Genomic DNA, 23,053 nt, shown 5'->3' on the forward strand with positions numbered 1-23,053 from the left:
AATGACATCATCTCCCAGGAAGTGACATGCATGTTTTGGTGGGAAAACAGCTGCATAAACATTAGTGGGTGCTTCTCAATAATCCAACCCTGTTTCCTTGCCCCTCCGTCCTCCAACCCGTGACCCGGAAACCAATCGAGTTCAGTCATCTAGAAGGACATCTCAATTTACTAATTGCACTATGAGGAGGCGAGGAGTGATGAGGCTTCCTGGGGATTTGCGAGAGGATACACAGGTGTATCCTTTTCTCAGATTGTAAGGCTTAGGAAAAACTGTGGAAAACAGGAATGTATTACTCTGTCTAAACCCCCATTGCCTTCACTGTACTATGAATCCACCCTTACAGCATCATAAGGGGGTGGAGCTAAGAGGTGAGGAAAGGAATCAAGGATGCACAAATAAGAAGCACCTAAGTATTAGCAATAAATTTACTGATGTTGTGATATTAGCTGGCATATCTCATTTTTAAACATTCATGTCAGCTAACTCAGTCTGAGCAACGCTACATTTCTCTGCATTTCTATCCTATTCCTTCTCGTACTATCAAGTAAATAAGTTACAATGCATTTTACCAGAGCATATTTCTGAAAGTTTTATAAAAATGCACATATACCGAGTTTAAAGGCGGGGTGCATGATCTCTGAAAGCATATGTTGACATTTGAAATCACCTAAACAAACACGCCCAATAGAATCTGGACCATCTTTTGATAGACCCGACCTACACATACGCAACCCAGGCAACAATGTCGTCTTAGTAGACACGCCCCTTACTGCTGATTGGCTACAAGTGTGTTTTGGTAGTCAGCCCGACTCTCTTTTCCAAAGTGTTTTTCAAAAATCACACACTCCGCCTTTAAAAGGTATTGCTTTAAAAAATTACCCAGCGATTCTCTGCGGGGCAGGCCACCTTGGAGGTCACGAAACCTTAAAAATCAACAGCACTAGATTGTATAATTGTATAATGTTTTGTTTGATTTAAATTCTGAGATTATTTTATGTCATGAATTGTCTTTGGGGGGCACGCGAAGGGATGCACCCTACACGGATGCCACAAAGTTGAGGACAACTGATTTAAAGGTGCCATAGAATAAAACTGTATTTACCTAGGCATGAATGAATACTAAAGGGGGTTGCACACCGGACGCGCAGCTCAGCGCCACGTCTAAAACAACTTGGAGGTATCGTAAACTGGAAGTGCACATTAAATAGCGCAAGCTTCGTCAGATAGCGTCTACTTCAAAATGCAAAATATACGTTAGCAGCCAATGTTAATCGTTAATGATTTGGGACAAATATGATGTTATTTAACGTTAAACTATGTGAGTGGCGCTCTGTGGCACGACAGGGATTTGAGCAACTTCCTTAGTCGTAGCTGGGTGGCGCCGGTGTGCGTATAGTCATAGAAAGCAATGTGTTCGATTTTTTAGAACGCCGCTGAGCTGCGCGTCCGCTGTGCGACTCCCTTAAGAGTTTTGTAAATGATAATGACATATCGTGAGCCTCAAACACTACGGTCTCCTGTTTCTACCTTGTGCATGGAAAAGTACACTGAAACAAAGGCCAATCCCTACATAGCACTGAATGTAATGTTACAGTCGAGATGTACGTCCCGCAAATTATATTACACATTAGTTACAATGTTGTTATAATGCTAAAAACAAAGATGTGACTGCCGATATGCTAGTTAATGCTATATGGTATTATTTAGGCGGAAGTTGACGTTAACTTACAGTTACGTTTTGTAGGTCCATCCTGAAAAAAACCACAAACAAACTTACCAATCAGAAACGTCCATTTCCAATCTCCAAACAATTGTTTATTCCTTAAAATCTGCATCTTCATCTAATACAAGCTCAAACATATAAGGTCTGTTTGCTTTGAGAGCTACCAGCTACTAAGTGACTGACCAGCTACTGACTGACAGCCAATCACAGCAGAGCTCAGCATTATTATTCAAATAAGGTAATAACAGACCATTTCATTCTGAGGGAAAATCCTAGGGTTGTAAATGAACATGTTAAAATGTTTCTGGATATTTTTTGCACTTAATAAAGCCACATACCTTCTATGTACATATCAAAGAACAATTTAAAGGGGAAATCATAAAAATCGGACTTTTCCATGTTTAAGTGCTATAATTGGGTCCCCAGTGCTTCTATCAATCTAGAAAATGTGAAAAAGATCAACCCAGTAACTTGCAAGCATGTGAAAAAATAGATAATTGAAATTTGGCTCCCCTTGTGATGTCAGAAGGGGATAATATCGCCCCTTAATCTGCACTATCCAACCACGGCACTGCCATTTAATGCAGAGATCAACTCATTTGCATTTAAAAGGACTCAGACAAAAACTGCATATTTTTGCTTACACCTTTAAAGTGGCAATTTTAAAATGTTATAATAAATTATCTAGTATTTTGAGCTAGAACTTCACTTGGACACCAAAGATTTATTTGACATCTTTAAAAAATGTCTTGTGAAATGACCCCTTTAACATTATTTTAATGCATTCTTTGGCACCTTTAAAGAAAAGCTCAGACCTGTCAATCATGTATATGTATATTCAGGGCTCCTGTAGTCACCTCTATATTTTACAGTTGATTTCAAGACACTCTACGAAAAAATATTTACAAAAGAGAGATCTGTTTAAACCAGCATTTAATACTCTTTTGAAGCACATTGATTTCCAAATGTATGCAGTCCGTTCAGTTTGTATAAAATATGTGAAAAAAGTCACCATCCATTCTCGACCCTCAACTCAGTCTCTTGGAGTTGCAAATGTACAGAAAGGATTTCCTGCATGCTTACAATCACAGAGAGGAAGTTTAATGATTTTCAGCATGTTTGTGACAATCAGTGTTGCACAGTGATCACAAACCCTATTGGGCTTCTCCGTTACTGACTACAACAGGAAGTACTGTAAATCAACACGGTGATACAATTGAAAGGTGTGTAGCAGACACCAATCTGGTCTTGAACATGCTTTACATGTGTGCTTGAATGCAGGAAGTGACCTTAACCGACAGGAAGCAGAATCTAGAAGTATTTCAGATGCATAAAATGAAAATTTAAGCTGAGTGGTTTTGTTAGAGAGCTCATGACAGACAACTCTATGTGATCTCTGAAGACACCTTCAAAGGACTTCTTTTTAACCCGTTTTGAGTTTTTATATTGATTGTTTCCAACCTACTGTCAAATATTCATACATAATTGTAAACAAAACAAAAATCAAGATAATCCGGCCTGATAGGAATGCAAGTAACTAATCTTCCAGTCCACAGTCACTTAGTTACGTGGTACAGTTTAGAGCCAAAATGTCAAGGTGCAGAAGAGGTGAAATATGATAAACAAAACCCCAAACTCTTTGCTATCCCTCTCTTTTTTTTTAACAATAACCCATCTACCATTATAAACGGTAAGACGTTTAATAGCAATGTAAAAAGGAACATTTGCAACGTCATATAAATGATTCCAGATACCCTAAAAACAGGAAGTGGGGAGGTGAAGTTAAAACTCACTCCTTTCCAACAAGTGATCATTATCTGCTCTGGGTCAGAAGCCTCTACAATTATCCAAAATCTGTTTGTAATTTAAAAAAACTCTGTTGGGTCCCGCCTCCACATTTCTCACAGAAAGATTCCCTTATCTTTCATTACACAGAGATAGACAGGTTTTTAAATGCTTAAGTTGGAAGAGATTCGAAAGAGCTTCATATTTCGAAAGCCTCGAGGCTTGCGTTACATGATGAAAAAGTGCCAAAACTTTTAACTGCTTTTAACTGGAAAAAAAAGATCAGAAAACTACCAAGAATAAAATGAGTGAGTTATCAGAGATAAACCAGAGATGCACATGTGACGGCGGTGGAAGGTTAACTTGTGACATAAGGTTTAGTGGAAGATTGCCCGTACAGTCCATAGAAGTCAGGGTGCCTGTGGCTTTGTGAGGCGTCGATCCAGTCGTGCATGGAGAGGCCCTGAAGGGGCTGGGACATTGAAGGAGTGGAAGGCAGGGGGTGGGAGTACTCCTGTGTCCAAGGGAAAGATCCAGAGCGTGGGTACGGAGGATGGCCTCTGTGGTTTGATATGGAGGGTACGCCAGAGCAGTAGCAATTGTCCATCGTGCACATGAGAATTTTGCGGCCGCCGTATTGTGGCAGCATGGCCTGCTGGGAAGAGCTGGCATTGGGGTAGTCGGCCGGTGTAAAGACGGAGCTGGAATGATGGACTGACTGTGCTCCACTGCTACTGCTGAGGCCTACGATGTGCTGGGTGGAGCTACAGGGAGCCATGGGCGGCTGGGAGGTGGACCCATCCGCCGAGCTGGAACCTTGACCCAGGAACTGTTGTTTGCTCATGGGGCCTGACGAGGACTCCAGCAAGCTGGTGCTGCTTTCGGGGAAGGCCGTGGAGTGTTTGCGTTTCTCACCCCCGGAGTTATTCACACTGGAGGGGTGGACAGAAACGCTCTGGAGGAAGTGCGCAGGGGTAGTAAATGGTGCTGGAAACAAGGAAACAAGCATAGAAAAGTGTTTTTCTTGTGCACAAAAGTGATCCTGTCTGTTTCAATCCAATTAAGAAGTTAATTTTACTCAGGGGCAGTTTTCCAGACAGGGTTTAGATTAATCCAGGACTAGGCCTTAGTTATATTAGGATATTTAGGTAGTTTTTACAAACATACCATACAAAAAACATGCACTGGTGTGCATCTTAAAGGATTAGTCCATTTCTCAAAAAAAAATCCAGATAATCTACTCACCACCATGTCATCTAAAATGTTGATGTCTTTCTTTGTTCAGTTGAGAAGAAATTGTTTTTTTGAGGACAACATTCCAGGATTTTTGTAATTTTAATTGACCCCAACACGGAACAGTTTTAATGCAGTTTAAAATTTCAATTTCAAAGGACTTTAAACGATCTCAAACGAGGCATAAGGGTCTTATCTAGCGAAACGATTGTCATTTTTGGCAAGAAAAATAAAAAATATGCACTTTTAAACCACAACTTCTGGTCATCATGTGAAGAGGTCATGGATGACGTATCGAAACTACGCCCCATTGTTTACAAGTGTGGAGAAAGAGGACCGTTCCGATGTTGTTGTATGTGGAATGATACTAATTAATGTCTTTGTGTCAGTTTATTGTTTAAAATGGTCCGCAAATGTGCGTTTCATATATGTAACACGTGACCTTTCGATGTCATTACGCAATTACGTGAGGTCACGCTGGCTCGTCATACAGCCAGAGATAGACGAGAAGTTGTGGTTTAAAAGTACATATTCCTTTATTTTTCTTGCCAAAAATGACAATCGTTTCGCTAGATAAGACCCTTATGCCTTGTTTGGGATCATTTGAAACTGCAATTTTAAACTGCATTGAAACTGTTAAGTATTGGGGTCCATTAAAGTCCATCAAAACGAGAAAATTTCTGGAAAGTTCTCCTCAAAAAACACAACCTCTTCTCGACTGAACAAAGAAAAACAGCAACATTTTGGATGACATGGTGGTGAGTAAATTATCTGGATTTTTTTTTAAGAAAATGGACTAATCCTTTAAGAGAAAAAAATTGCTCAGATATATGTTGAGATATATATATAAACATGCATTTTAGTCTGGGATTAGGATAAGCCCTGTCCAGGAAACAGCCCCTTAAACATTTAGGGTCACAAGGAAATAAAGGTCTGCGGTTCTCAGTCATCAGTGCTCCTGGTCCTAAATTTAAACCCTTACAAAAAATAACCATGGCTTTATTAAAGTAAAAGTGAAGTTTTTTTTGCATATTGATTACTATTTGCCAAACTACTGCTCAACTATGCATAATGTAGCAAAACCATGGTTTAACTAGTAACTGTATATTTTCATTTTATTGTATTTCTTGGTAAGGGTCCCAACACAGCATTATTTGTGTATTATACAAAGTAAAAAAAAAAAGGAAACATTTATTTCCTCTACCTTGAATACATAAACCTTGAATAAACGGACTAAACTTATTTATTGCCGTATTTAAGCCATATTTATTGTGCTTACATAACTATGTACAATTTAATGGGAAGTTGCATTACATTATTTTCAATAAGCTTCAGTTTTAACACAACAGACTTGCGACTCATTTTTGGTTGCAACTTCCCTGCAGAGAAGCACTTACCTTCCAGTAATTTTCTCAAGTTCTTCTCTTTTTTTGAAACTTCAGAAAGGAACATTTTGGAATTAAGATGGCCCACTTTGTAAGGAGGAAGAAGACTCCCCGAGCATGACTGTGATCTGCACAAATAACCATTATATTATTATATCCATAAACATGGTTTAGTATTAGATTTATACAGCTTTCCAGAGCAACAGCACTTTGACCGATAAATGACTTACCTATCCATTAGGATTTTAACTGGTTTTGTGTTCTGTAATGCAAAACAAAACAGAATATTAATCTCCCTGCAGTGTACAAGATAGCGCTTACTGCCTTTTTGGCTGTAAACACAAAGAAATCCACATGAGCAGATCTGCGGATATCAGCCACACATAGAGGAGGAGCATATCTCAGAGCAGGTACGGTCACATTCACACTGACCACATTTATGGGAATTTACGGACGTATCGGGAGCTAGCTCACCTTCATAATGTTAATATTCTCTGCCTTGTCAAACACGACTTGTACAGAGCTGAGCAGTTTCTTGGCTTCCTGACATCGTTCATTGAGCTGCAAGGTTTGTGTTGAATTTTCCTGGCAGTATTTCGAGTGGGCTTTATCCAGAACCTCTAGAGTCCTAGCCAGGTCGTCTTCTAAGAGCTGATGCATTTTGTGATACTGCACACGCACCTCCTCCTTCAGCTGCTGGACCTTATCCTCCACAACAAACATGTGATCATAAACACCAGGCCTCTTAAAGAAACAATGTGCATTTTAAGACGGAGAAGTGCTTGTACTCTCCGCCACTGAACGGAGGATTGTTGAAAAGCTCAGGCTGTGAGTTTTTACAAGGCCATCTGGAACCACGCACCACTTGTGAAAAGCTTGTGTATGGAGGTTTTGGTCATACTGTAGATATAACACTTGGCAAGCGAGCATGAGCATCTGGCATTGTCGTCTTTGTTCACAAACAAACATCCTGAAGTAAAATGTATTAAGTATGTATGTATGTATGTGTATACATTCAGTGACAATTTTCTTAAGTTTGCAACGTCCCAGCAAGCAATTTTGGATTTAAAGAGCACCTATTTCATTGCTAAAAAACATGTTATTTTGTGTATTTGGTATAATATAATGTGTTCACGTGGTTTATGGTTAAAAACACATTATTTTCCACATATTTTGTAGCTCCAGATTTCACTCTCTTCCTGAAACGCAAGGATTTAAAAAGAGCTGTGTCCTTGATTGGCCAGGTAATCTGTACGTTGTGATTGGCCTGAATACCTCTGACGTCAGCAGACAATGTGACGCTCCTTACCATGTTTGAAAGATTCGGTTGCTAACAGGAGTTAACTTACAGGCTGTGAGTCCAAAGAGGGAGGAATTATCAACATGTCGGTCTTGTCTACATCACCAATCCCAGGAAGTAAACTTCGCCTACAATCCATGTGTTTGTTGTAGTCCAAGAAAAGAGATTTTCGTTGGAGACGATAACTCAATTCATCGTTTACTTTGGGGTTGTACCGTTTGCATATCGTTAACATGTACTAAAACACACTTACACACCAAAGGAAATTTTAAAACGTGAATTGGACAATAGGTGCTCTTTAAAAGATGCCTAATAGCCATCCAAACAAAGCCCAAATGTCTAGGCTAAAACAAGGCAAAATTTCGGCTGTCAGTGAAAATTTTATAGATGTCTAAAGATAGCCCAAAATAAAATAATTTAATAAAACCAAACACCTTGTAATCACTGCTGACTTTGCTTACATGATTTAATATATCAAAGTTATAAAAAATGACATGCAACCAAATTCGAAGTTATTTTGGCTAGAAGTGGGTTACTCATAGCTGGACTATACAGAGTTTCAGCAGTAACAACATAAACACGGCTTTCGTGGTCAACACGTAACTTCCGGTAAACTCCGCTAAGAATAAAAAAAACAAAGTCCTTTTAAAGTAGTTTATTTATATAACAAGTTTAATAAATACAAGTAGATTACCTAGGAAACAAAAACATGTGTTATTTTCGACAAGGTATTTGTTCAAGAGTTCAGTTAGCTAGCAACTAGTCAGACCATTAAAAAAAATGAAACCGGAAGTAAAGTTCGCACCAGACACGTATTGTGTCTTCGCACATGAGTCCGATTAAACTGTCTATATAGTTAACCCTAGACAATGAAATGACGGTTATTGCTTGCTGGGATGCATCTCACCAACATTATGCCGTTTGAAAGTACACACCTTTGCAAAACATGACGATGATAATATATAATACATAATAGTATAATATATATAATGGATCTATATATTACGTTCACTGTTACTGTTGTATTTTTTTGTTTGGTACCTAATAAACTTTTATTTCTGGGTCATTTTGTTTTGATGTCAACTTTAAAAGTGTTACTATAGACATTTTTATAAAATACTTTTTTTTTTTTAAATAAACATTTAATATTTTATTTGTATTCTCTCATTAATACTTAATGTTCACCATAGGATGACTGCTGTGTGCTATTTGCTACACATTTCTATTTTTATATAAATAATACATGCATTTTATTACATAGACACCAGGAAGACCAGCAAACATTTTATGAAATCTAATGAGCATGCAAACAATACAGAATAAGGCTGGACAATAAAAAAAAATGTGCCAGACCTCTCCATAAATGTTTTATTTTGCAGTAAAACATTTATTTCCAATTCTCCAAAAATACAACTGAAGAGAAGGAGAAAAGATTTATGCAAGGTTTTGCCACAGACCCGTTCCAAATTCATACCAAAAAAAGCCTCTTACATATTCATTAGCTGGAGCAGAGGGTGGTGGCAGACAGAGCGAGAAAGAGAGAGAGAAAGAAAGAGAGATGTGTATGTATATGTGTGTGAATGTGTGCTTACCTCCACCAGTAGTTTGTCAGACTCTAACTTATACAGCTGCTCCTCTATGTCTTTTACTCGATCATCAATACGATCCTGCTGCTTCATTAACATATGCTGCAAAAAGACAAAACAGATAAAACGGATGAATCAAACCTGTTCCCCCACAGATCTAAGATCCATCAAACCCAAGTTCACAGAACGACTCAGGGATCAGAACCCATCTGAACTGTCATATTTTTAGTAAAACCATGACAAACACAAACTCAAAACATCAAAAACAACACAGTTTCCATCTTCCCTACACTACGACCCCAAATGCCCTGCAGGCTGCCTCTGCATCTCTATGACAACCGTTTCCAAAAACCTTATTACTGCAAATGAGAGAAACAAAACATGTGAGCAATGAGACTAATTCATCAGAATCACTCACATGCACACACACACATTTGCCATCTCATGCCTGCTATTGGGTGTCTGGACAGGTTTTAAATTGGATTCGGAGGAAGCCACTAACCCCACAGCTCCCCCATCCCCCAGCCAAATCAAAGCCTGACAGTGTGCTTGAGCTTTTATAATCCCCTTTATTCTCAATGCCTACAAAAATCACTGCACCCGACCACAGGATGCTAAAAACAAGCCCGTTCAGTTTTAATCACATAAACGTCTAACATAGGTTGATTGCGAATAGAGAATGTAGCTCTCATGGCAATAATAAAGCGCATTGTGTATGCACAAGCGTGCGCATTAATAAGTGTGGAAATGTGAGGCTGAGAAGGGAGAGGGGGCAAGGCGTTCTCGCGGTCTCTCATTTTGCTCACTATCTCTCTCTTTGTTTGTGCCGTCGTATTCCAGAATCAATGACAGATTGTCATGTTGTCCCAGCACAGCGACTGGCATGTGCATGGGAGTGCTGCAGGGTCGCTGCTTTTAGAGGCCACATGAGAGAAGATGCATTCTTCAGTCCTCCGGCAACCAGGAACCTCAAGAAACAAACCTCCGTCTCTACAGTCAGCAGCGGCCACCCATCACCATGAAAAACACTGTGACACCAATAGAGCTTAAGAGTCGGGTTCAGGAAGTGAATGTCCCATTTGTTTTGAGCTGTAGATGTTTAACTATAACAGATAAAGCTTTCAAGACAAACCAACTGTGAGCTCAGAGGTTGGTGGATAAAGGTACGGCACTGTGCAAAAAGTTTTAGGCCACCATTACATTAGATGCTTTTGCAATAGTTTAGTTCTCAGTCTCTTTAAAATATAACTAGAAAACACCAGCAATTTGTGTGCAGTATTAAACAACAGAATAAAGTTATAAGGTAAAGTGTTAAGTATTTTTAAGTAAATTTAAGCAATAGCAGGAACCCGCAGACTCTCTTAAACCAAATGAAACTAAATTCTAATTTCTAATCTAATGACTTCAGTCTCCTCAACAGAATTCAAGATGTGTTTAGTGCCAAGAGAGGCAGGATTGACAGGTTTTCACAAGAAAACCTGCCCAATTGCGACTCACAACTAGCCCAGTCACGTTTCAAAGGGATGGCCTCTGGTAAAAATCATAAAATATGCGTTTTTGACAAGGATCATCTGCTAAAATTTGCATTTCCAGGTCTAAATATCACATTATTAATATCTTTTTATCTGTGTTAAATGATTACTCCATTAAAAAAAAAATCCTCACCCCCATGTAATCCAAAATGTTGATGTCTTTCTGTGTTCAGTCGAGAAGAATTTTTTTAAACAGTTCAGGATTCCTCTCAATTTAATAGACTCCATTGGACCTCAACAGTCCACAGTCCAAAATTGCAGCTTCAAAGGGCTCCAAACAAACCCAAACGAAGCACAAGGGACTTATCTAGCAAAACGATTGTCATTTTCGGGAAAAAAAAAGTACTTTTAAATCACTTGCACTAGCCATATGACGCGCCAGCACGAACACACATAATGAGAAAATACCACCCCAGTGTTTGGAAAAAGAGGGCCGTTTTGACGTTGTGTGTGGAATGATACAAATTAATGTCTTTGTGTCAGCTTATTATTTAAAATGGTCCGCATGTGTGCGTTTCACATATGTAACACGTGACCTTTGGTGAGGTCGCGTTGGCGTTTCACACGGCTAATGCAAGACGAGAAGTTGTGGTTTAAAATTGCATATTTTTTTGCCAAAAATTACAATCTTTTGCTTTTTATGCCTTGTTTGGGATTGTTTAGAACCCTTTGAAGCTGCGTTGAAACTGCAATTTTAACTGCATTTAAACTGTAAACTTTTGGGCCCAACAAAGTCCACCAAAATAAGAAAAATCCTTAAATGTTTTCCTCAAAAAACGTAATTCCTTCTCGACTGAACATCAACATTTTAGATGACAAGGGGTGATTTAATTATCTGGATTTTTTTAAGAAACGTGAAGTAATCCTTTAAACATTAAACAGTGTTATGGTAGCCCAACTTGGCAACCCTAATGAGAGGTCACACTAAAGCCCGGAGTTGTTTTACGTGTATGCACACGGTCGAATACAGCCTTTCAAAGCATATTTGACTTTATTATTTTTTTACTATGCAGACACATGCGCATTGCGACAAAATTCGATGCATCTCCTGGGCTTCATGCTACATTCTCCTGTACGAGCATGCGCAACCTACACGTACAAATTACTATATGACTATACCTTAAGTCCACTTAAATACTGACTTTTGTTCGCACGACTCCATTTTGTTCTAAAAATTGTGGTTTGTTTTATTCTGTGTACACATTTCGTATATCTTCTGCTACTTTCTTAATAAAAAGAGAAGAAAAAATACAAACAGTGAAAGAGTATGACGTATTTTTGTAGGACAACCATGGAAGTTAGCGTGACACTGGTTCCCTCACAAAAAGGCCATTCATTTTTCCCATAGACAAAATTCAGCCTTTATATTTCTAGCAAATGCATTTACACTTCAAAATTCATAAAATTTGTATTCATCTGTGAAGATTAACTTGTAGGACAAAATGTGTGTCTTTAAGTTTTATTAAACAAAGAACTTATTTTTTGCGATTAACAAAAGTCTATAGGAAAAAATGAATAGGCTTTTTAGCTATAGAACCAGTGTCGCGCTAACTTCCGGGCTAAAACAACAAAGCTGGTGGTTGCTTAAGACTTTTGCACAATACTATACATGCTTATATAGAAGGTAAGTCAGGGAGATCAAAGCATTTGTATGTTTGTATTAAATCATCTATTTCTTGAAGAAATACTGTATTACCCAATCCCAGAGCAAGAGTTAACCATCAAAGTCCGATGCTGTTACAATGAAAACTGGAATCAAGGTAGTCTGACTCGACAGCTACGGTAAAACACAGTGAATGATGTCATTGTCTCTCTCAATCGACTTCTGGTTGGTTTGTTCAGAACTCTTATTATTTTTAGATCTCTATACCTGAATAAATAAATAGCAAAAACACCTAGAAACTTTTACATTTAAGAATTTTGCAAACGCTTTCACCCAAAAGCCACAGCTGCTGGAAAAAGTGATTGGCCAGTGAAGTGCTCTTTAACCCACTCATCAGTAACTTCATTTCAAAATGAAGGTTACGTAAATTAATTTGGTGAAATCACACATCAGCTGTTTTTATTGTGGCATTGAAGTATGTGGTAGGAGTGTGGGGCAGGCTTTACTTATGCTGTAATACAAATGGCCTGATGTGTGTGATGACCTTTCTAAAACAAGATCTTATACCATGTAATTAAAAACAATATACTTCTTAAAATATATACGCCCCTTCATTTTATTGACCAAACATTCACCTGAATAACTGAATGAATAGACATTTTAATTTAATATTATCAACAGAAGCAAATGCTCTGATCTCATAGACTGGCATTTTAAACACCATGCACAACAATGGTATCGGATTTAGTCATTGATAACTCACAGTTAAACGGATACAGGAAACCGTATATCTTCAGCTCAACAATGGCCAGAGTCTTTAGAAAGATACTCGCAAGAACTTACAGAAAACTATTGCACTGTTGGTGCCATTTAGCACAGCAACAATTAAAAGAATATATGTTAAAATTATAGGTATACGGATGAATGCATTCATTTACTATACATCTGCATGACAGCTTCTCTTTTCATAACACACAGATGTGCAGATCCATCAATCTCTGTTTATTCTGAGCACAGACGTCTTACGAATCTACAGAATCTTCCACAGACAATTAAACGTCTCTGTGATAAAAATAAGCAAGTCAAATGCCGTGATGCAAAGCCTGATGATGAGCTTGTCAACAACTTTTGAGGTGAAGTATTCAGATTCAAGCTCAATCTGAGACCAGAACAATCTGGTTTCTGTGGGGCGGTGTGAGGGGCGTGTGTGAATTTCACAGCTAAATGCTGGATAGAGTTGATTTATTTCTGCCTACGTATACTATGAGCAAAAAACAAAAGGTCAGGCATCTTTGCAGTAATGTGTGAAATGTGTGAACTGCAAGCATGGTGATAAATACGGTTCACTTATTAATTGAAAACCTTACATGCTCCTCACAGTATTCATTCATAACCACAGATGAAACATTTCAATCATTTACTAATGAATGGTGCATGATTTCCTAAAACGCATGCAGGCATAGATCTGTTTGAAAATCTGCAGTATAGATTCATTTCACATCAAGCAGGCCTATCTAACACTCAGTTAAACTGAACCCTAGTGTAAAGTTCAATAATGTCTAAAAACGTCTGAGTGGCTTTGATTTATAAGGCCCATATGATCTCTGTGAAGACGCTCTTTTTAACTGAGAATGAATACAAACTCTATACAGTATCATTTATGCAACGAATTGCTGAGGACATTTTTATCCTGAGAAAATGTACATTTAAAACATCCTTTCACTTTAAACCCAACCAGTTCAATTATATGATATATGTTAAATTTAAAAAATTAACCAAAGAGATTGGTTTGTCCTAGTGGGAGCATTAAAATGACTGCATACAGCGATATGAAGCAATGCATCATGTTACCATCCAAACTGCCCCCACGCAGTCATGTTGTGCATTCATCTGCAGCGGCTTTGTCCAGCTGAACTGCCATCACAAAGGACAGCGAAATGCTTTGATGATAAGGCTGCATGTGACAGCGTGAGCTTTCATACTTCTTGCGCCCTCCTTATCCATATTAGACTTTGTGCAATAATGTTCACCCAGAATTTGCTTTTGCAGTGTACTTTCCTGACACTTTTTAAGTGATCACAGGCATTTATGTGATCCTATGCAGAACCAGCATGTCACTGGCCACGATGAAGGGCCCCTAAAAAACAGCGAATAATGTCCCTTTCATAAATAATATGACTGTGATTCCAAGCGTCTGAAGTCATGCAGTTATACCGAACATTTCTCAAGGCCGTCTGCAGGAGTCATCTAACGCTGTCTGGACTTGCCTGTGTGCTGTGGTGTGATAAGAATGCCCTCTCAAATTATTCAGTGACACCGCAATCAATTTAAGTCTCTGTAAAGCCAAATCTCCAGGACAATTATGCTTCAAATGACCCAGTTCGACTGCAAGCATGACTAAACTTTACTTTTAAAAAAATGCAGTTGATGATGGTAAAACCTATTTTATGGATGGTGAAAGGCAGTATGGCCCATAAGAGTAAACAAGTTTATTCAAGCAGATACACAAAGCCTGCCCTATTTTAAATACTTATGCACTATTCTAGGCCATTTTAAGTACAAGTAGTGCAAGAAAAGTAGTGAAAATGCCAAAAGAACCTGATGACCCAAAAAACGAAACATGGCATTGCGGACACTTTGTATGGTCTACGGTTGCAGCTTTAACTACATAGTGGGAGATGAGGGGTTATTAGACTGGCTTGACAAAACAAAATCATGATGGAAGATGTAGCAACTAATGAAACGTTGATATAGAAAACAGCACATTGCACACTGTTCAATTCGAATGTATATTTTGTAGCGCTTTTCACAATTGTGCATCGTTGCAAAGCAGATTTACTGTATACATATTAGTACAGGTATATGCATGAACATAAACATTTGCAATACCAACTGGAAAACAATGGTAGGTTTTAGCATTTGGACTGTTACCGTGGGTTCACACCAGCCACGTTTGAGGCATCAAATTCGCGTATACCGCGTCTGGTTTGCCGCTTGAACATTTTGAGTTTACTCGCTTCATTCACGCGTGAAATTCTAGTCACCGAGACATTGATGCGGAAATTCGCATCATTGAAGGGCCTTCCATAGGCTTCTGTGACTCCGCTTGCTTTCTGTAATCACGTCACTACTAGAGCAAGCTCCTGATTGGTTAACGCGACGAGTTTTTCTGCCAAAGTTCAAATTTTTAAACTCGCGTGTTTGCCGTGGAAACGCCTCTTTCGCGCTGCGAGACCACCAGACGTGTATCAACGCTTCTTTACATTGACTTAACATTGAAATTACTTGCGCTTGCTGCCTCTACCACGGCTAGTCTGAACTCAGCATTATGCTTCGTACAAACCAAACGTGGGGCATCGCGTTAAGGGCTCGTTATAGTTGTGCGTAGGTCCTACGGCGTAGGTTCTGCGTCGGTTTTCATTTATACTTTTGCGTCGTCTTCCGCATCGACGTGCAAACACGTGCGCAGACCGCTGTTAGGCAGTATCCACGCGTATTAGCACAGTAGCAGCGCGGTCGTCAATGAAGAAGCAGCTTGGCAAGTTAACCCACAAATGAAGAAGAAACAGCAACTTGTTGTGTATGATTTGAGAAGACCAGCAATGATGGAAGTAAATAAACAGCGACTTTTGATGCAGTTTGAGTTAAATCCCTCCTCAACTTGGCCATTCTTTGTTTTCACCATCGCAAACGGAAATAGCTATGACGCAGTTTTTTTACCTGATGGGAGGGGTTCTGGTGGACCAATCACAGCGCTTGCAGTCCGCGTAGATCTGACGCGCTGTTAACATTTTTGCGAGGTGCTCATCAGGCTACGCAGAGCTACGCACAGGCTACAGATAACCTACGACGTAGCTACGGCATAGAACTTACGCACGACTATAAATCAGGCTTTACTCGCTCTAGAATACTCGCGGGTTTTTAACTTTGTGTCATGCGAATTTTTCGCTCGAGTTGAATATTTTCAACTTGGCCGAAGACGCGTTTGGGGCGCAGACGGGTTTGAGGCAAATAGCACGTGTTTTCGCGGAAAACGTGCCGCCCATATCGCGTCATTCGCATCGCCCCACGCATCTTTGCATTGACTTTCTATGTAATCTACTCACGCAAATCGTTGAACTCGCATCTGGTGTGAACCCACAGTTCGATTGATAGCGCTATCAAACAAGCACATGCATAACATTTTTCATAATATATATTAACAAAGCTAACAGTAAAAAAAAGTTGTATGTGAGATTGAAATCGGCAAGTTATATTCTTATATTATAGCAATTAGCAATATTACATATTATAATATTAGCAAAATTATTACATTTGTGTAAGATTGTAATCGATATCTATAACTACATAAATGTAAATTTTTAGAAATACTCATCATTTCATCTGAATTAGGCCTGCACGACATTGAGAGGAAACTGAATGTTTTGTTTTCTGCGATATACATTGAGATGAGAGAAATACTGACTACACCAGATTACAAGTTTTTTTAGTTTTCTCTTTTTGCTGTTTCAAACCATTCTCATATAATGTAAAGCCATCAGAAATAGCTTATCTTTTGAAATAAATATTCTGCGATGTAACTATTGCAGAGTCGCACACTGCTATGTCAATGCTAAATTGTGTCCAGCTCTCATCTAAATGCTTCAATGCTTTATGAAAGGACAATGTATCAAGCCTACAATGTTTTTTTGAGACTATGAGACATTTATTTACTTAACATGATAGATGACATCATTTTAAACCAGACATGCTATTCCAGCTTACATACAAAATGGCCCAAAAATAAAGAAAAAAGACATAGAAACAATTATAAAACATTATAATATCCAGTACTTGCAATAATGCAAAAAATGCAAATAAAATGTACATTGGTATTATTAATTTACCAAAAATAATGTGTAAAAATACATTCCTCCCTGGCTGTTTGTTTAAAAAAAGCAAATGTTACCTAAAAAAACATGTTTGTCTAATAACAGCGTTCCACTTGACATGATGCTACCCATTAAAAATTAATTCACTAGATGGCCAGATACAAAGTGTATAGAATATGATGTTCATGAAATGTTCATGACTCGGAGCCACTCTTCCTGAATCCCAACCAGTCCCTCTTCCTGATGCTGTAGCGGCATAAAAGAGGAGGAAAAGATAAAAAAGAACAAGGGAAAGAGACAGAAGGGTAATCCTTCATAGGATCTCCCATGATGTCATCCCAGTAACAGAAGGCGGATTATTTCGGACAGAGGAGGAAGTGAGGTCACACCCTTCCTGTGTCTGCCTAAAACCCATGCCCTATTCCTGAACAAGAGGCAAGGGAGCAAAGAAGGGCAGGCAGTTTAACTGTGGGACGACTTGAGTCACACTCTCCAAATGTATGCACTTGCGAAAGAGAGAACAGAGGCATGTGTGTGTGTCTTTCAACAGCAGCTGTGGGTTCTGCATCCACCCCCCCCTCCCTTTTACAGACACTTGGCCGCCTTAGGAGCCATGACACATTGGCCATCTAAAAAGCATTCCTCCACGCATCCAGAAGTTATCCGTGCCAAAACCCGCAGCAGCAGCTTACCTCACAACAGCTCATTATTCTTTGGGAGGCAGCTGAAGGAACAGCATGTATTTTCACTCCTACACTGCAGAATGTCTCAGCTAATTTTTTCATTAACATATCTATCACAGTTTAATTGATAGGTAGAAGTAAACTATTGAGGAGATTTTAATAAGTTGCTTGGAGGATCAAGACACATAACTGCAGGAGAATAAATGTCCTCTCTTATAAACTGAAAAGGAGCAGCTCATCATTAAAGCCCTTTAATTTAGATATCTGAATGTAACCTTTACAATTAAAACATTTTCTTAGTTTTTGGATTCCTAATTGTATTAATAACAGCATGCATTCCAGCCGGCCTGGACTCAACAAGTTTGTGCAACATCTGATGATCCATGTTATCTCAGCAGTATGACTTAAGAATGTCTGCAACATGTTTTTCAATGCAAGCAATGAAAACTTTTGGTAGACAGGAGTTAACATGATGGTAGCAATGTCACAATCTGCATGCATAATAGTCACAATGAAAATGTTGTGCATCATTTTAAGTACTTATTTCTTAAATCACAGTTGTGAAGTGCTATAAAGGCTGTTTTATGGTTACCGTAGTTAGAATATTCCTTTCTACTATTCGTCAATGTCACAGGAAAGAGGAAATTATGTGTAGGTGGAGTTTATCAGACAGTGTGCATTTCACGGCAAGCTCTCTATAGAGACCCTCTTTGGAGCAACAAACACATAAACATGCACAAACCTGTCTTTAAGATTTAACTTCAAAATCTCTTAATTTTTTTACCACATCAAGTCTATAAACAGTATGCATATTCTGATTCCACAGATCTACCTTTAAGTCATTTAGCTTTTTTCAGCAGAAACATGTTTAAAGTTTAAAGGTTGTTTTAATATAAACGAAAAAGCCAATTACCATTATATAACAGTGTTTACGGTCTCTTTATACCGGAGGTAATATATGTCTGATAGCGCATTAAACTCAGGATATGACAGAATGCTGTTGGAATGGTGACAGAATAATGTTGTTCCAGCACATCCAATAATTCAAGAGGAAATGATTGATTCAATTTTTAAAAGGAAGTTCACTGATGAAAAACCCGAGTTCACACCCATTCTCAGAGCTAGAACTTTCTGTCTCATCTGATTGAGAAAAATGCTGTTATTAATAACCTGAATTTGTTATGCTGTTATGCTATACACAGGGTTCCCACACCTTAGTTAACTTCAAATTCAAGGACCTTTCAAGGACTTTCCAGCTACAATACCATCAAATTCAAGGACTAAATGTGGGGACACATTTCAAGTGAAAGCAGATTACATTGTGTTACCATTAAAGATACATTGTTACAGTTCCCTTTCGAGGGAACTTGCGCTGCGTCACTGGGGTGACACTTTTGGGGACGCCTCCAGGGGTAAGTGCGTCTGAATGTGTATATCAAATTCAACCAATGGTGAGGCTTAACGACAAAGACAGGGTGACGCGGGAGCCAGGAAGTATATCACTATATAAAATATTGCCAAAGATGGCATCACAGGGATGCAGGAAGTATGGCAAGGAAGACGCATCGTCTCGTTCCCTTGTCAGGGAACAACAGTTACATACGTAGCCCGAGACGTTTTCATGTGTGAAACACAACTATGCAAAAAAGCAGAAAAATCACTACACTACTTGTATTTGCACTACTACTACAATTATTATTATTAGTGAAATAAATTATATTCAAATCTAATACTGACAATGTAACGTGTAGTGCGACCAAAAAAGCAAATGCATGATTAAACCATGACTATGAGGGTACAGCCTTGAAACTAGCTAAACTAGGTACCGTTTAACAGATGAAGCGGTTGACTTGACATAGCAGTCATTACTTTTTTCGTCAATGTAAATCTGCTTATGTCATAGTGTGGATAAATACATTCATGCTAAGCACAAACAAACACTCAACACTATTTTAAGTAAAGAACAAATGGTAACTCCTAACTTCTGTTAATGTTGATCTATCAGCTCTGTTTAAGTTTGCTAAGCAACTAAGCTCACTACATATTAGACTGCTGTCTGCAGGTGACGAAAGAAATGGGGCGCTCCTGTCCGCTGGAGAAAAGCAGAGTGAGAATGCTACAGCAGAAAATCAGGTTTGCTCTGCCACTTTAAAAGAAGGTCAAGTAAAAAAAGCATGCCACACAGGTTTACAGCATGCCTAATGCTACTTAAAGACTCACCGAAGTGTCTAAAAATGAGCAGCGATGAAGTAAATTCGGGAAAAAAAACGGATGTCAGGGTGGGGCATCCTGAATGGCCCCTCCCTCTTTAAAATAGCCAGTAGCACTTCCATACTAAATAGTAGGCGACAAGCAGAAGTAGTATGTCGAAATTCATAGTATTCGAAAAACAGGTGAAAAGTACCTAGATGACCTACTACTTCCAGGAAGATTTTGAAATGCGCATTCTATAGACACTTTACTATCCCTTAAGGAGTCACCCAACAAAGAAAAAGAGGCGTCATTATATTCAAAAATGTCGGAACGTGGTAACGCGGCTCTATTTAAATATAAATACATAAGTATAACAGTTGTTCCTTGCTGCTAAATTGCACTTGTTTAACAGGACCAAAGTTAACAGCTCACATGTTGTTATGACGACATAATTTGTCATGTGATATAACATGGTGGATTTAGTATGACCGAATTTCATTCAAACTACCCATAATAACCATACTATATGGAACATACAGTTTTAACGGTCAATGAGTATGTACTTAAGTCTATCTAAATAAGTACGTTCTGTCAAAAAATATATAGTTTCAGATGCAGGGTTAGTGTGCCTCACAGCCTGGAATCTGATGAGAAGAGGAAGTGCAGAATGACGTCATAAAAATAACTGATCCCTTTTGGCGGAATGACAGACTGTAAGTTTTGTACTGTTTTGGACAACACTAGTTTATAATATCCTCAAGCACCCTTAAAACAATTTCAATTTTGATTATATGGGAACTTTAGAAATGGACCATGAGGGAGGAATTGCTTACCCTGATATCATTGCGCCGTACTTCCACGTCACAAACCGCATGGCCGTGGTTGGGTGCACATCTGGAGAAGCAGCAATATTGGCAGACAGCCACCTGTTCCACATCACAATGATAGAGTCTGTATTCATCATGGTGTGGACAGCTCCAGGCCCTGACCTCCTCAACCGACACCAGTAAATGCCCAGGGGCTGGACAGGGTTGTTGGAGATGCGTCTGAATATGAGACTGACAGCATGGTGCATTACAACGAAGACACACTTTCTGCGCTTGAATAGGAGGTCCTCGCCTACATAGGATGCAGTGCAACACGGCCGGTGATTTCTCAACGTTCAGCGCGTTGAACTTTTCCACGATGTTGTTGAGTTTGATGTTTTTCTCGAGATTTGGTTTCTGGTTGTACGCGTGGTTGCACTCGGGACAGCGCACGTTGCCCGTGTCTTTCGCCCAGGCCTCGCTGATGCAGCTCCGACAGAAGTTGTGTTTGCAGGGCAGCTGCACGGGCTCCACAAACACATGCAGACATATCGGACAAATGAGTTCCTCCTCTAAACAGTTCCGCCAGCTCTCCGCCATCTCAACCAGTTGATCCGACATCCAGGATTGAGTTAAACAGCTCTGTAGGCTCGTAAATCTATTAAAAACTAAGTTCTAGCACCGTCCAAACGTTTGAATCATTGTGACCCCATTAGTACATCCAGTTGATAAAAACCATACGAGCACAGATGGTCCAGACAAACAGCTGTTGATCAGACCCAAACATGCCAAACGAGCGCCTCTGCTACTGGCAAAGTTGTCAACTATGAAATACGAGGAAAGAGGAATCTGGCGTTGGGCGTTATTGTAGTTAGGTTTTCTAACGAGAGAAACTGGTTCCTTTTAAATGAAGTAAGTTTTGCTAAAATATATTTAGTTACACAAAATATAATCCTAAAACTTGAGAAAGATCGAAAGTAACAACAGTCGATATGTTTGAGTTTATATGTATTTCAAATGATCGTACACCGAAACAAAAGCAGAACACACGAAATGTCTCACTGACAGATGCCTGACTGTTCGCTAAAACTATCCTACCGCCTATAAATGCTACTGCATAGTATTGTGCTTATTATAAATACCAACATGCCATCATACATAATCATGATGAGATCAGCTGAATCATGATGTAAATGCGTATCATCATTTACCAAGTTTAAAACAGGAAAAGGCTGACGCCACGAAGTTCAAGTGATGAAAATGTCCTTTCGCAAACAGTCATTTACTAAAGCAGTCGATCACGCATTTGATTTGTGATATTTGCCCTGCTGGAATTATAATCGCTCCTCTCAAAGTAAACCTTAGCCCCTGTGTTGCTCTTTCAACACTGTATCGATAGGATTTCGTTTCCTCACAACTACAAGAAAAGCAGCCGGCAAACCTCGAAACGAATTTTATCTAGTCGCGACAGGACTTTAAATGAACATACAATTCACGCGTATGTCAACATACGCGTTTTGAAGCATAAAAGACCAAGAACAGACCAGATATGTTATCTAGAAACCAAAGCTATTCCCTTGCTATCTGGTTAAACATTAAAGAATTATCCAAATCGCGGACCCTCTCCATGTTTCGTTTGATGTTTACCTGGCCGCACTTACCACAGATGCGTTGTATTCATTTATAGTACCCGATGTCATCTATTTTATTTTGATCAAGCGAACTCGCCTAAAATATTCATGTATTAAACCCAGATACCTTTCTTGCTCTTAAAGGAGACGATATCGTTTGGCTCTCGTTATCGCTCATCAGCCATCTTGTTTTCCTGTTTAACGCGAATTAATAACGACGTATCTATTTACTTTTCATCCAATTTGTGTGCCCTTCCTTTATATAGATGGTCCGCGCAAAGCAAAACGATCCCAAAAATTCAGCGATCATCCATGTAAATCACGTCCTATATAATGATAGTCCGTATTAAAAACAGATTCTTCAACGCCGTATTCCAATCTGCGTGTGTTATTATTTATGATTTTTTCCTCTTTCAAAGCAAATCCTAGATGAGAGGAATGCAGGCACAAGACTGCAACTCAGGATACAGTTCACATACTCCCCCTGTCCTGGTCACGTGATCTTCGCAGATTCGATACATAAAGTAGGAGGAGGGGTTAACGAACGGGGCGGGGCTTCTTTAAAGGGAAACACATCTAATGTCTCGCCATCAAATTACTTCACTAATTTCGATCGATAAACGGTGTTCGCCTATTACATACAATACATTTATTTAGATTGAATATAAATACATAAGCTTTAGCAGCAAAAAATACATAAATAAACTTTAAATGGGTCA

General features: G+C 38.9%; 1 protein-coding gene across 1 annotated transcript; it reads right to left on the reverse strand.

The window, feature by feature from the left end:
* Nucleotides 1-2,642: 2,642 nt before the first annotated feature.
* trim8a (tripartite motif containing 8a) lies at nucleotides 2,643-22,840 on the reverse strand. Its single transcript, XM_055169897.2, has 6 exons — nucleotides 20,731-22,840; nucleotides 9,022-9,117; nucleotides 6,604-6,837; nucleotides 6,360-6,391; nucleotides 6,142-6,257; nucleotides 2,643-4,498 (listed from the first exon to the last, which is right to left on the reverse strand). Exons 1-6 carry the CDS (start codon nucleotides 21,322-21,324, stop codon nucleotides 3,870-3,872), a joined length of 1,701 nt encoding a protein of 566 aa, XP_055025872.1. The 5' UTR covers nucleotides 21,325-22,840; the 3' UTR covers nucleotides 2,643-3,869.
* Between the last annotated feature and the right edge of the window lie 213 nt (nucleotides 22,841-23,053).

Source organism: Misgurnus anguillicaudatus, chromosome 11 (assembly GCF_027580225.2).
Source record: "Misgurnus anguillicaudatus chromosome 11, ASM2758022v2, whole genome shotgun sequence".
In the NCBI taxonomy this organism is placed as follows: Eukaryota; Metazoa; Chordata; class Actinopteri; order Cypriniformes; family Cobitidae; genus Misgurnus; species Misgurnus anguillicaudatus.